Source organism: Phragmites australis, chromosome 9 (assembly GCF_958298935.1).
Source record: "Phragmites australis chromosome 9, lpPhrAust1.1, whole genome shotgun sequence".
Classification (NCBI taxonomy): Eukaryota; Viridiplantae; Streptophyta; class Magnoliopsida; order Poales; family Poaceae; genus Phragmites; species Phragmites australis.
This window is the reverse complement of record NC_084929.1, coordinates 4338725-4351548: the sequence shown is the minus strand read 5'-3', so window position 1 is coordinate 4351548 and position 12824 is coordinate 4338725. Positions and strand designations below refer to the sequence as shown.

Here is a 12824-nt window from a genome sequence, read left to right as displayed (position 1 = left end):
TATGTCTCACTACTGTAGTAGGATACTATTTTTGTAATTTTCCGAAAAATGCATAATATTTTTGCAATTTTTCATTAAATTAATATTATTTAAAAAAACACAAAACCTGAGCTTTTGCACCTAGCATCCGAGTCGAGGTGGACGAGAGGAGTGCCCAATAAATTGGGCTTTCCTGTGGCCCGGCCCAGCCCGGCCCGAGCCCATCCAGGCCCAGAATATGCTGGTTGCAACTATAATCCTAGCCGTCCGTCCTCCAACGAACGGTCGTTTTCTTGTCTTAGGAGGAGTTGTCTAAACAAATCGGAGGCAAGCGATCCCAAGTTCCCTCTCTCCCTCCGTCATGGCTGAGCCGCCGCCGTCGCAGTCGCCGGCGCAGACCCCTCCGCCGCATCAGCAGCAGCAGCAGGCTCCCGCGAGGGCCGGGCGCGAGGACATGTTGGCGTGCGTGGCAGCGCTGGAAGCGGCGCTGCTGCCGTGCCTCCCGGCGCGCGAGCTCCAGGCCGTCGACCGCTCCCTCCAGTCCTCCCACCAGAGTACGGTCCTAGCCGCCGTCCCCTCCTCTCCTCCCCTCGCCGTCACCTCTACTTGATCCGTGTGGTTGCCGCCCCCGTTCAGGATTCGCCGTGTTTGGTTCAGTCCATGGCGCCTCGCGCGCCAGGTGTTTGTTGTTTTGCCTACGAGATCTATAGGAGGAAACCCTTGCTCTTCCTAGAGAAAAGCTAGCTTCGTTCTTTCCCCCGAGCATTTTGTTGTGATTGTTTTCTTTGATGCCATGCCCGTCGCCGATGAGGAATCCAGCTTCTATTAGCTGTTTATATTCGATTGCAGTTTGCTAGTACGAGATGATGGCATTTTGTATGCTGCGTATGTGTACAATTTTTATGAATTGTTGTCACCGATTTTTTTTGAACGGGATATCATTATCGCAGAAGTTAAATTGGCTTTTGTGATTCGCTAGTACCAAACAGTTGATTCAAAGTGTCAATTTGTGTTGTCTGGAGCAGTCGATGTTGAGAGGCATGCGAGGGATTTCATGGAGGCTGCCAAGAAGCTCCAGTCTTACTTCATCAGCCTGCAGCGCGAGGACCGACCGGCAACAGAAGAGATGCTTCGGAAGGTATATTTCACCTCTTCTTTGTATAATCGCAAGCAGAGTAAAGATGTGTGTAGGGGGGCATCACGATTGTGCGTGTTAGGGGAGGTAGAGTGAGTAGCCAGAGAGCTGAAGGCGGATCAGAGGTGGAGAGAGTGGTGAAAGGAAAGTGGGGAGTGGTGGGAGAGAAAGGGTTCAAGTTCTCATTGGTAGTATGCCTGACATGTCAGATGATTCGATCAGCCCTAATTTTAATCATTTGTAGTTGGTGCTATCCTTAGGAATAGCTAACTTAAAAATCACCTGCTGCTACTTGCTACAGTCAGTTTGTGACATTCAGTGTTAGCTTCACTACAAAGACTGCTGGATCCTATTCTGACATCACCTTTTTTTGCTAGAGAAAGATATGTATGTAACTCAGGAAAATCTGAAACTGAATAATGTGATGGGATATTTTTGTTCTATTCTGTACTAAAAAACATAGTATCTATTAACACAAAATTCAAGTATACCCACTTCTACAAAATTCAACTGATAGCCTGGCTGAATTCTCACTTCTAGAAAACAGTGTTCCCAATGGAATTTCCTAGTACTTTTATACCACCTTCGGAGCACATGAAATTTTCATGCAATCAATTCTGTAAAAATGCCTTGGTAGCGGTTGAGAGAAATCCCTTGTGCTATAGTCACCAGTCTTAATTAGGATACCCACTCACCCAAGATCTATCGTCTTGTTGACATGTTTGGTTTTGCACTATTCAGGAGATTACTACAATGGAGGAAGAACTGAAGACCAAGTCTGAGCTTATTGCCAAGCACAGGAAGCTGATTGAAGGGTGGCAGAAAGAATTGAAGGAGCAGCTGGGCAAGCACATCACCGAGCTTGAAAGAGTTTGAGAAGTGTGATTCGATGACCATGAACCCGTAGGTGGCCAAATGTTATGTTTGCCCTTGAAAATTGTTTACATCAAGCAGACCACCCACCATAACATGCTTTTAGGATCTGACTAGTCATGTGAACAGGCGATTGTTTTTTTGGTTTTTATCTCAGAAGGTGCTAACAAAGCCCCTTATCGATGTTTGATGCTGTATTTGTTTATGGTCTATGCAGTTAGTATTCTGTATGTTTTTTTGCCTTTGTTGTGTTCGTGTGAAACATGCATGAATAAAATGATGTAGATTGCTTCAAGTTTGCCAACATACCCTATGGAAATGAAAACAATATAAACATGCAATTTTAAATAACCAGACAGGACTAATAGACAGAATAAATGACTGCAAAATTTTCTTTCTATGATATCACAGTTTCTGAAATGCTCGTTTCATTTTACATGATTTTCCTGGATTTAGTCTACGTAACACATCCAAGGAAATATACCAATTGTGTATAGATTTGGTCTACGATATTCAGTCGCTTAATTATTGATATGAAAAACCATTGTGCTTGCTCTTTTGCTAGTCACTACTACACTGTCGGTTTTTGAATCAATAGTGATAATAGTCAATCACTACCAATTTGAGTAACAACCCGACAGTGATAGTATAATATTACTATCGGTTTGTGCCATAAACCGATGGTAATGTTTCAACTATCAATACCAGTAATGATAGTAGCACCATCACTATCGGTTTGAGTCACAAACCGGTAGTAATGTCTTCTCTATCACGGCTTAAATCAACGATGAAAGTAGTGATATCAATGTATGTTCTTCGTTTGAACCGGAATTTTTTTGGTTGTAAGCATTTTCTTTCAGTGACATGTGAGACTCACAGAACAAAGGATGAAAAATGATCGAAATTTTGGTGAAATTTTACGAATTTTGGTCTTTTCACAGGTAAAAAAATTGTAAAAAAATTAAAATCCTTAATTGTAAGCATTTTTGTATTTTTAATTGTATGAGACGATGAAGTTTCGGAGAACAGGGACTTGAAGACTAGGTGGTGGGAAACCGGCGCCGGCCCTCCAGTTCCTGTCTCAGCCAATAATTGGCTCGTACCCAGTGGTTTTCGACTGACTGGCATCAATACAACGGTGTCGATAGCTTCGACTTTGCTAGTGCACTCACAGGACTAACATGGAGAATGCGTATGACTGCAAAACTAGTTTCCAAATCATCTCTGATCCTGAAACGCACAAAAACGCGGGGATTTTTTTTAAATATTATTATTTTGTACGTAAATTTCAAAAATATACTTAAATTACAAAAATAATACCTATTCGTGTTTTGGTATCGCGAGAAAGGAAAAAAAAGTAGTTTTCACGCTCTGGAAAAACGAAAACACCTGTGACATTCCCATGTGTACACAGTGAGCAAGATTTCGCGCCAACACTCTGCGAAAAAGGCATTGTTACATCCTTGGAGTTTGAAAACTACTGACATATCAGTAGTCGCGAGTTGGGACACGAAAACCTGACACGTGGTAGGTTTTCGCATCTTAGGGTGCAAAAACTACTGACCCTATCCCGGCTACACGACCCCTCCTCCCCTCGGTGTCCTTTAGGATTTCGATCAAGCGCTCGATTCATGAGAGCGAGAGAAAAAAGCAAGGAAGAAGGAGAGGAAAAAGAAGGCGGGAAGAGGAGGGAGGGAGAGGGAGCAGAAGGGAGGAGGAGGAATAAGGTAAAAAAAATTATGTATTTTTGTTAGTATTGTTTTTTTTATAATTAGATATTTGGTTGTTGTAGATATTAGTAGAAATAATTAATGAGTACAGAAATAAATTATAGATTTAATAATATTTTTTGTAGATGTAGAATTTAATTTAAAGTTTTTTGTTAGTTATAGATGTCCGTAGAAATAATTAATATTAGGTTATAACTATTAGACGGATGCAATATTTACTATAGAATAAATCAGTCATGAAATAAAATATAGGTTTTGTAATGTTATCATATGTGTATAATTTAATTTGAGGTATTTGGTAGTCGTAGGTGTCCATACAAATAATTAAAATTCGGTTGTAATTATTATATGTATGCAATATTTACTTTAGGATATACGAGTCAGAAAATTAATTATAGATTTAATAATGGTATCATAGATGTGCAATTTAATTTAAGGTATTTGTTGTATATTATACATATTAGACAGATGTAACATATAATTTTATTTGAGACATTTGTTCTAAATTTAGTTATGTTTTATACAATTTTTAATATATAGTAAATTATGTAATTTTATAATATTTGTACTTCTATAATCCTAGACGATATAATTTTTTATTTAGGCTGAGAATAATTATATTTCGCTAAAAAATCATGTCATGTCCCAGATATGTCTTGAGCATTATAGGTCTTAAAGCAAAGTAAATATTTTGTCTTTGTAAAAATGTTTTAGATTTACGTAATTTTATGAAGTTGTTGTTATAGATCTATGTAAGTTTAATTAGAGATGTACAGGGAATTATTTACATTTTAGGTTACGAGGAATTATATTATGGTACATGTAGGGTTCACAAAATTTGATATTGAGTGTTAGATTAAGTAATTTAGAGGAATATAGTTATTATTTGCTACATTTGAAGTTAGTCATATGAAATTAACTTGGTAATTTATTCGATATATTTATTTTAGGTCACAGTTATGTCAAACACTATAAATCTTAGAGTTTTCTATAGAAATGGTCAAATCCATAATGTTTCATCAAGTGTTGATCTGAGCAATTTTCCGTTTACTATTATTTAGCACTCAAACCCGGATAGTACAAAGATAAAGGAGATGAGAATGTGGTTCACCCAATATTTTCAGTTAGACCTTAGTATTTATTCTGTTACGGTGCATTGCATGTGAACTCATACATTAGATCCAGTTTGTTGAGAGTTGAAACTGGTGTGTTGGACGGACAAGGTCGAAATGGTTGGAGTGGTGCAGGAAACGTGGGGCTGAGTTTAATATACTGATGCAGGCTTGTCAAAGAGAAGTGTATGACAGTAGCAGTGCAGCGACACCTGCAGAAGAAGAGGATAGACGGGGGCATGCAGTGTTGAGGGAAGAAGTTGTGCAATGTAATACGGCTGAGGCGGAGGTTGTTGTGCATAGGCAAACGGCACAGGTTGAGGGTCAGACTGATGCAGGGGAGGAAATTGAAAGAATTGTTGTTGATCTTGAGAACGTGGGCCGTAACACGGTACACGAGGAAGAATCTTTATTGCATTCTGCAACTATGGAGGACGATGATGACGATGATGATGATGATAATGATGATGATGAGTCCTCTAAAACTGTCATCCCAGATCAATAGAACTTGCATGAGAAAGCGAAGATGCAAGTTATGGAAAACCATGATTTCCTTTGGAAGTATGGATCAAGTATGGTTCACCTAAATCAGGAGTTAAGTGTACTATTGATGTCCGTGATGTGAAAGCTAAGTTACATTATTTGTGTATTACTTATGTTCCTGATATAAGAATTATGCGATAATTTGTGTGTAATAGATGTGTTCGATATTTCCAGTTTTTTATGTGTTTTCCGCATTGTGCATTATTTGTGTAAAATCCTCGGTATAACGTCCGTGTATTATTTGCAGCGATGGAGCCACCGTACGAGCTTCTGGACCATTCCTTGGACCAGCGTCATTGCGGCTTCTTACCGGCCACACGTGGTGCTATGTCTGTTCCTGTGTTGATGATGCGTGCGCCTCTGAGGGCTTGGCGACTTGACCCCGGTGGTTCAGCAGGTTATACAAATAGTTCAATTTCCCTGCACCAATATTTTATTTTGTATCTTAACTACTCAACTCATGTATTGTAGGTTGAACCACGTGGGACTTCTTCCTCTTACAAGGATGGTGCAGGCCACGGATGAGGTTGCGAGTCCGCATTAGGTGGTAGAGAGTGATGATGACGACGGCAACGAGGAATTGTCACTGCGGTTCATGTTTGACCGTTCTCTTGTTTCGGCTTTGATGGACCAATGGAGGTCGGAGACACACGTTCCACATGCCGTTTCGAGAGATAAAAATCATACTACAAGATGTCTTCATGCTCACTGGGTTACCAATTTTTAGTGAAGCGATTGACCCCTCAATCACTCCACTTGGTTGGTAGCATGACTTGTTTGAGAGGTTCCAGTGAGTTCTACCTAAGCCATTGGTAGGGGACGTGTTACCAATTGCAGGGAATCAGAAGCACGGATCAAAGAAGAAGTGGATGGAGCAGTTCAGGGTTAGTAATAATTTTTAGTTGCTTCTTTAATTTCATATTGCAAAGGGTTTGTCCATTTATTATTGGTACTAACAATCAATGCAATGTAGGTGGAGGAAATGACCGAGGGCCCCACGGACCATCAGGTTGCTCAACACCTGGAGGCTTACCTACTACGGTTGTTCGGTTGGGTGATGTTCACATCCACCCATGGCAACATCGTGGATGCACCCATGTTCACATCTACGTCCTTCAAACTAACTGCAAATTTTGTATGTGTAATGGTCATTCCCTAACTTAGAGGAATCGTAATTTTGTAACCGCAATGGGAGGGAGTTTGGGTTCGTTCCGTGTACAAGGCTTTCACAGTTCAGTTCTACCACCTGTGGCCTGAGATGGTTGTTTGGGAGCGTACACCTTTGACTTCGTGCTCTGACGATCCATCGGTCGTGGGATCTTCGCCCTGTGCTACAGAGACACGGCGTTTTGGATGATGAGGAAGAAGCTGGTGTTCTACATATTCATCGAGAACTACACCATGCATTGAGTTATGCGCCAATTTGGATGGTGCCAAGAGGTCCCCGTCCTGCTGGGAGATTGTGCTCCTACTACAGTACACCCAGAAGTTATAATGTCACCTACCTCATCGTATTTTATGTGTTGCATTTGTCTAATTGAAACTACATTTTAGGTTTTCGATGAAGAGGCCACAAAAGAGCTTAGTTGACATGACCAACAGGTTGCAGCCCTAGTTGCAGCAGTGGGGCCACGCTCTTAAGAACGTGATCAAGTATGGTACGCCTTACAACGACTATAGTTACTAGCAATACCTCCAATGGTACACTTTGCAGACTCATACATGTCTCCTTCATGTCGAGGACCCGCCATGTCGACCCTCTGCTACCACTGCTTCCCTTTACCCAGGACACGCATGAGTGGCGCTACACTATGTGGTACGTGAAATGTGCAAATTCTCATCGATGTTTATATTCACATAACTACTGGTGGTAATGATTTCTCATCTACGGTAGTCTGACATCAGGAGAGAGATTCGCGAGGAGTCGATGAATTTAGCTACTAGACTGCGTGAGCAAGACACATGTGGTATGGAGATTGATGATATCATTAAAGCGTTCTCCCGTTTGGCCACAAAGGGATGATGTATCATGGAGTGCACATCGCGTTGGAAGCCCGACGTCATTGTACATGACTCGTCTGCCACACATTCCACGCAGAGGCCCCCAAGACCTTCATCCACTTTTGACCAGTAGTTTTACAGTAGCCAGCACGCTCTAAATGGACAAGCCACCAGCTCTATGGTAGTACTCAGCCTCCGCACCCTGACTAGGCAGGAGGCTCTGGGTGGATCGACCATGGCTACACTAGTCCTTAGCCTGTGCGACCTAGCTAGCCAGGAGGTTCTGCTTTTGGCACCATTGTGTTTATTCCTACACCTGGTATGTGCTTACTCTTCATTCCACCATGTTTGATTTATTGCGCATTATGTGGCAATACTCACATGTTTCTGCACAGTATAATGCAGATATGATCTGCATGAAGATTACGACACAGGTTTTTGGGAGTTCATCGCACTCCAGTGGGAACCCTTTCTTGGTACGGAGGGTCCTCCGAAGTGATGGGCCCTTCTCAGCTGTGCAGTGCACCTCCACCCACTCAAACTACGCAGTAGGAGACGGAAGGCACCTATGGTCCCCACCAGTTGCCTAGATGTGAGCATCACGCACCCAATTGGTACACATGTTCCGCATACGAGCATCCTCGGGAGGTGGAGTAGGTAGACGTTCCAGCGTCAGCACATAAGCGAAAGCGTGCCAGAGGCAGGGCCCAGAGTAGGGGTGGGGTAGGGGTCAGGAGTATTCTGTGTTGCTTTTATAGTTAATAAAAGTAATTTGTTTAACTTTCCATTTTATTAGCCCCTTGACTGCGCCATTACACTGTACTTGGATATTTTTATATTATTTCTATTATGTGATTGTCGTATCATGTAGGATGTTTATGTCAGTACTATGTTATCAGCCATGTTTTTATTACCTGTGTTCTCATTCCATCTCAAAGCGTAGCATCATGCAATCTTATCTGATTTCGAACGTATATGCGTGCTGTCCTGTCAGGCAATAAATCGTTCACTTGCAACTTTCCAAATCAAAACCCTTCGCGTTACAAATCCTACTACTATTATGCGTGCAAACAAAATACAATGTTACATGACGGGGTACAATTTATTTAATTACAAACAATATGGTACAAGAAAATATTACTTAAGGCTAAGGTAGTACATCCGATCACTAGAACACATCCATATTACTCCCAGTTGTTCCTCTGACCTGGCATGCGAGGTGGGATATAATGCTTTCTGACATTGCTGTCTCTCTCTTGGCGCAATTGTTCCTGTAGTTTCTCAATAACGATGTGCATGTGACGGATGTATTCTTAAATGTATGGTTCTACCCGTGGGTCAATCCAGTATTGGAACCCATAATCATCCATCTAGAAAAAATGATAGATGAGGTAAGTAAATGGTGTTTAGAAAATAGGAAAGAAAGTGAGTATTATTTATTCTTACTCTGTAATATGGACAATAGAAGAATCGATAACTTGTGGCACCGAAATGCTCATAAACTTGGACTACAGCATCATCTTCATGCCGACATGGCGGGCAAAATGAGCAAGGAAGAGAATTGTGGCTTCCATAGTAGTCTCTACCATAGACATCTAAATGTGGGTGTGGAGGCGGTGGATTAATGGGGCCATCGAGAGGATGAGAACACATCATTGTCTCGATTCAATTCGAGGTCACAAGAAGTCCTAGTGGTAGTGGATAGATGTGGCAGCACTGAAAAGCCTATTGGCTAGACTGCACCAGCCTATACAGGGTAGCATTGAAAAGTCAATAACCTAGACTGCACCAGCCTATTATCAAACTATAGTGACCCATCACCTCATCGCACTGCAGCATTGAATCATGCATAGGTTTTTCCCTACCACGACGTATGATGATGAGCTTAACAGAATATCCGATGCCCTTCGTCAATAAAAGGGACCTCCATCTATACCATATGAACACAATTGTGTTATGTAACCGTACTCGAATGAATTATCACTGGCCGTTATACTACAGACCTTTTTTATCTCACAAAATTAGCGACGAAACACGGGTCCTTGTATCGTTGATCATTATTTGAGACTGTTCTTGCATTATGTAAAAGGAACCACTCCATATGCACAATACTCCCATGCTCTAGCTCCCAGCCACCATAAATAACTACACCCTCAACCATGGATACACCACTCTTTTCTCAGCTCTCTCAACTACAATGTCTTCCTCAGCTCCACCAAGCTCAGCCAAGAAACGTTGGAGGATTTTCATCCCCTAGAGGGTCGAACATGCCTATGCACTCAGTCCATGCACCAGCCCCAGCCACCATAAATAACTACACCCTCAATCATGGATACACCACTCCTTTCTCAGCTCTCTCAACTACAATGTCTTCCTTAGCTCCACCAAGTTCATCCAAGAAACATTTGAGGATTTTCATCCCCCAGAGGGTCGAACCACTAATGTGCTTCTATGGCGACCCTTGTAGGCTACGCGAGTCCCAGGACATCTCCTACACCTATGGCAGACGCTTCTTCATATGTGCCAACTACCAGTACGACCCACCTTGACATGTACCGTATAAGTACCCACCAGTATAGCGACATAGATCACTCTTGTGGCACTTTCCATATGATCTCATGCACTGTCTTACTAATCTTCTCTCTTATTTCATTTCTCCAGTCTCCTCCACCTATATGTGACTTCATGGGATGACTAAACATGGAGCAAACTGAGAACCAGAAGCGGTGAGTCGACATGAGCATGCGGTGGAGGAGGCAAGCTTATGAACGTTGAGAATACGAGCAACAGCGGGAGGAACTGTGACTGAAGCGTCAAAAGGAGGAGCACATGAGGAAGGCAGCGAAGGAGCACGCCGCAACTGAAGCACGCGAAGCAAAGAGGGAAAGGAAGCGGGAGAGAGCCCGTCATGCTAAGGCGGAGGGCCTCGATGCCGTGCGAAAGAGCAAATATCCTAGGTGCACTCAGTATAGAGCATCTATTGTAACCTGGCCTATTTTCATTCCCTAAGACATGTTAGATTTAACAGTGGCACGCTATTAAATTAGTCTTTAGGCGTATCATACATGTCAACGTTTGTTATGTCATCTCTTTATGGTTATGGTACATTTGCACTACAACGATAAACTCATGCTCCATGTAATGTTTATTAGCGTATGTAACCTCTGTGCCAGGTTCTATGATACTTATGCTTTACAAATATTATTGTTTAAAAAAAATTATAGCCTCCCGTATAATGTTTATCAGCTACCTCCCGTTGTCGACAAGTGATTCTATGATTTTTTTCCATATTATATTCCGTATAAGAAATAAATTGAATCACAAAATAAAAAAGCAGCATAATATTTTCACGCTAAATATCTTTTCGAGCGGTAGAAATAAAATTTTCGTTAAATAGTTTTTCATGCATACAATAAAATGTAAATACATTTAACAATTTTTCGTACAACAAATATGTTAATTCATAGAATGCAAAAGCAAAATAATTTTATGGCGCTAAGAAAATTCTACCATGCAAATCATATTTTCTCGTCGTCAGGACTCGAAAAGAATATTTTCGCGTGCTCAGAATGCGAACAAATTTTTTCGTGCAATCAGGACAAGAAAAATCTATTTTCGCGTTCTGGTACTGTAAGAAATGGTTTCGAGCCCTCATGACACGAAAACCCCTTTTTCACATCATGAGGACGTGAGAACCCCTTTCTCGTTGTACCAGAACGTAAATAGATATTATTTTGTAATTTTCATAATTTACATATTATGTTTTAAATTTATGTATAAAATAGTAATATTTAAAAAAATTCAAAAACGCGGCACTTCATAACTTGAAACGTGGAGCCTCATAAACTATCCAGTCCGGTGGGTATACCATTGTCTCTCGCTACATTGTAGCATATTAGAGTTGGAAAACAGCGTACATCATTATTTGAGATAAGCTAGACTTGATTTGTAAGCCATAGAAACCAAGTTAGCTCTAACAAACAACATAGACAAGAAAATGCAACTGGCAATAAGCTTCCTAGATCATTGATAACATATCACTAAGTTGTCATTTATTCTTGTCTGATCACATCAGTAAGGCAACACTTATTCGAAGTACAACCATGTCTAGTATAAAGAACAGTGGAACTAAGCCTTATTAACAGATGTTCCCCTTTCATGGCTATCATACTCTGCTTCCAAATAAAAAAGGAAAGTCCCAATGGATTAGTCAAATCCCTAGGTTTAGCTCTGCCTCCGCAATCATCTCCCTCAACTCTTGCTCTTCATAACCAGTGTGGCAATTGACGTCGCCAACATCAGTGACGCAGGAGGTCAGACATCTAGCAAAGCTGCCGGCCTGCGGGGGTTTATACATCTAGCAAAGCTGCCGGCCTGCGGGGGTTTATAGATGCCCCTTAGGAGGCACTGCCTTACAAAGACATCATTGCAGCAATGTGGAAGAAGACGGAAGATCGGCCTCTTATAAAAGATGCATGTCGAAGATTAGAAACAGCAGTGATGGAGATTTATGCCCAATTTGGTTGGCGGTTTAGTAATAGACTTCGATCTTGACCTGGACCGGCCAATGTTAAGTATACTCTTGTTTTTCCATAATTTATCCGGAATGCAGGTGTTATATTAAACTTTGTAATAATAAACGGCTGCGTTCATAACTTTGTGTAGAGACCGGAATAAGTTATTTATTCCTTCATTAAAAAAGGCAGGAAAGTCCTTCATCAGAGCCAACACCATGTTGTGCGGGCCAAGGAGCACAGCACAATGTCGAAGTAATAGCTAGGGACCGTCACTCCACTACAAGATATTCAATCTGTACTGATAGTAATGTATGAGTGGCCGACAATTTAGTACTCTTTAGTATTTTCTTGGGTGTATAAAGTCATATATTTTCCGACAGTTTTAGCAAATTTCCAATAACATAATTCCCAATAAACTCATTACCCATAATTATGGCAGATACTTAAACAAATATACTACAAATTGTTGGGAAAAGTTGGTAGATACATGGGGATGGAGATAGCGCTCATTCCACAGGATCAGATGGGTTAGGGTTGAGGAAGGTTGCCATCCCCGTACTTGCTTGGACATCTCCATGGCTTCTCACGATGGAATGGTGATGGCGGTGACAGTTTTATCTAAAAATGCATTGGTGCATACAACAAATGAAACCCCATGGGGACTATTGTTTGATCCTTCTTTGTGCCTTCCTAAAACTTGTGTCAGTTGAGTGTGAACCGTGGTACATCCACACTCACACCTATGCCTATGCTACAAGATAAAGAAGGGAAGGGGTGGCATTTTGTAAAAAACTTGTGTAAAAAACATTTTTTAATAAAATGTGTAATGTGTAAAAGACATTTTGTATATAAAACATGTGTAAAAAAACAATTTTTTTTTTAGAAGAAAGGCGGAGAAACTTCAAGGAAATCTAAAGAAAAGCCTAGATGATGA

The 12824-nt window shown here is 41.1% G+C and overlaps 1 protein-coding gene across 1 annotated transcript; it reads left to right on the top strand.

Moving 5' to 3' along the window:
* Positions 1–269: 269 nt before the first annotated feature.
* On the top strand, positions 270–2217 carry LOC133928474 (mediator of RNA polymerase II transcription subunit 28). The gene is made up of 3 exons (XM_062374811.1): positions 270–533; positions 1005–1117; positions 1856–2217. The coding sequence occupies exons 1-3, from the start codon at positions 341–343 to the stop codon at positions 1988–1990; spliced, it is 441 nt and encodes a 146-aa protein (XP_062230795.1). The 5' UTR covers positions 270–340; the 3' UTR covers positions 1991–2217.
* Positions 2218–12824: the final 10607 nt, after the last annotated feature.

Excerpts from the sequence above, each read along its gene's own strand:
- LOC133928474 (XM_062374811.1), top strand. The coding sequence starts at position 341 with ATGGCTGAGCCGCCGCCGTCGCAGTCGCCGGCGCAGACCCCTCCGCCG. Across the intron at positions 534-1,004 it reads CCTCCAGTCCTCCCACCAGA|TCGATGTTGAGAGGCATGCG; the intron begins GTACGGTCCTAG and ends TGTCTGGAGCAG. Across the intron at positions 1,118-1,855 it reads CAGAAGAGATGCTTCGGAAG|GAGATTACTACAATGGAGGA; the intron begins GTATATTTCACC and ends TGCACTATTCAG.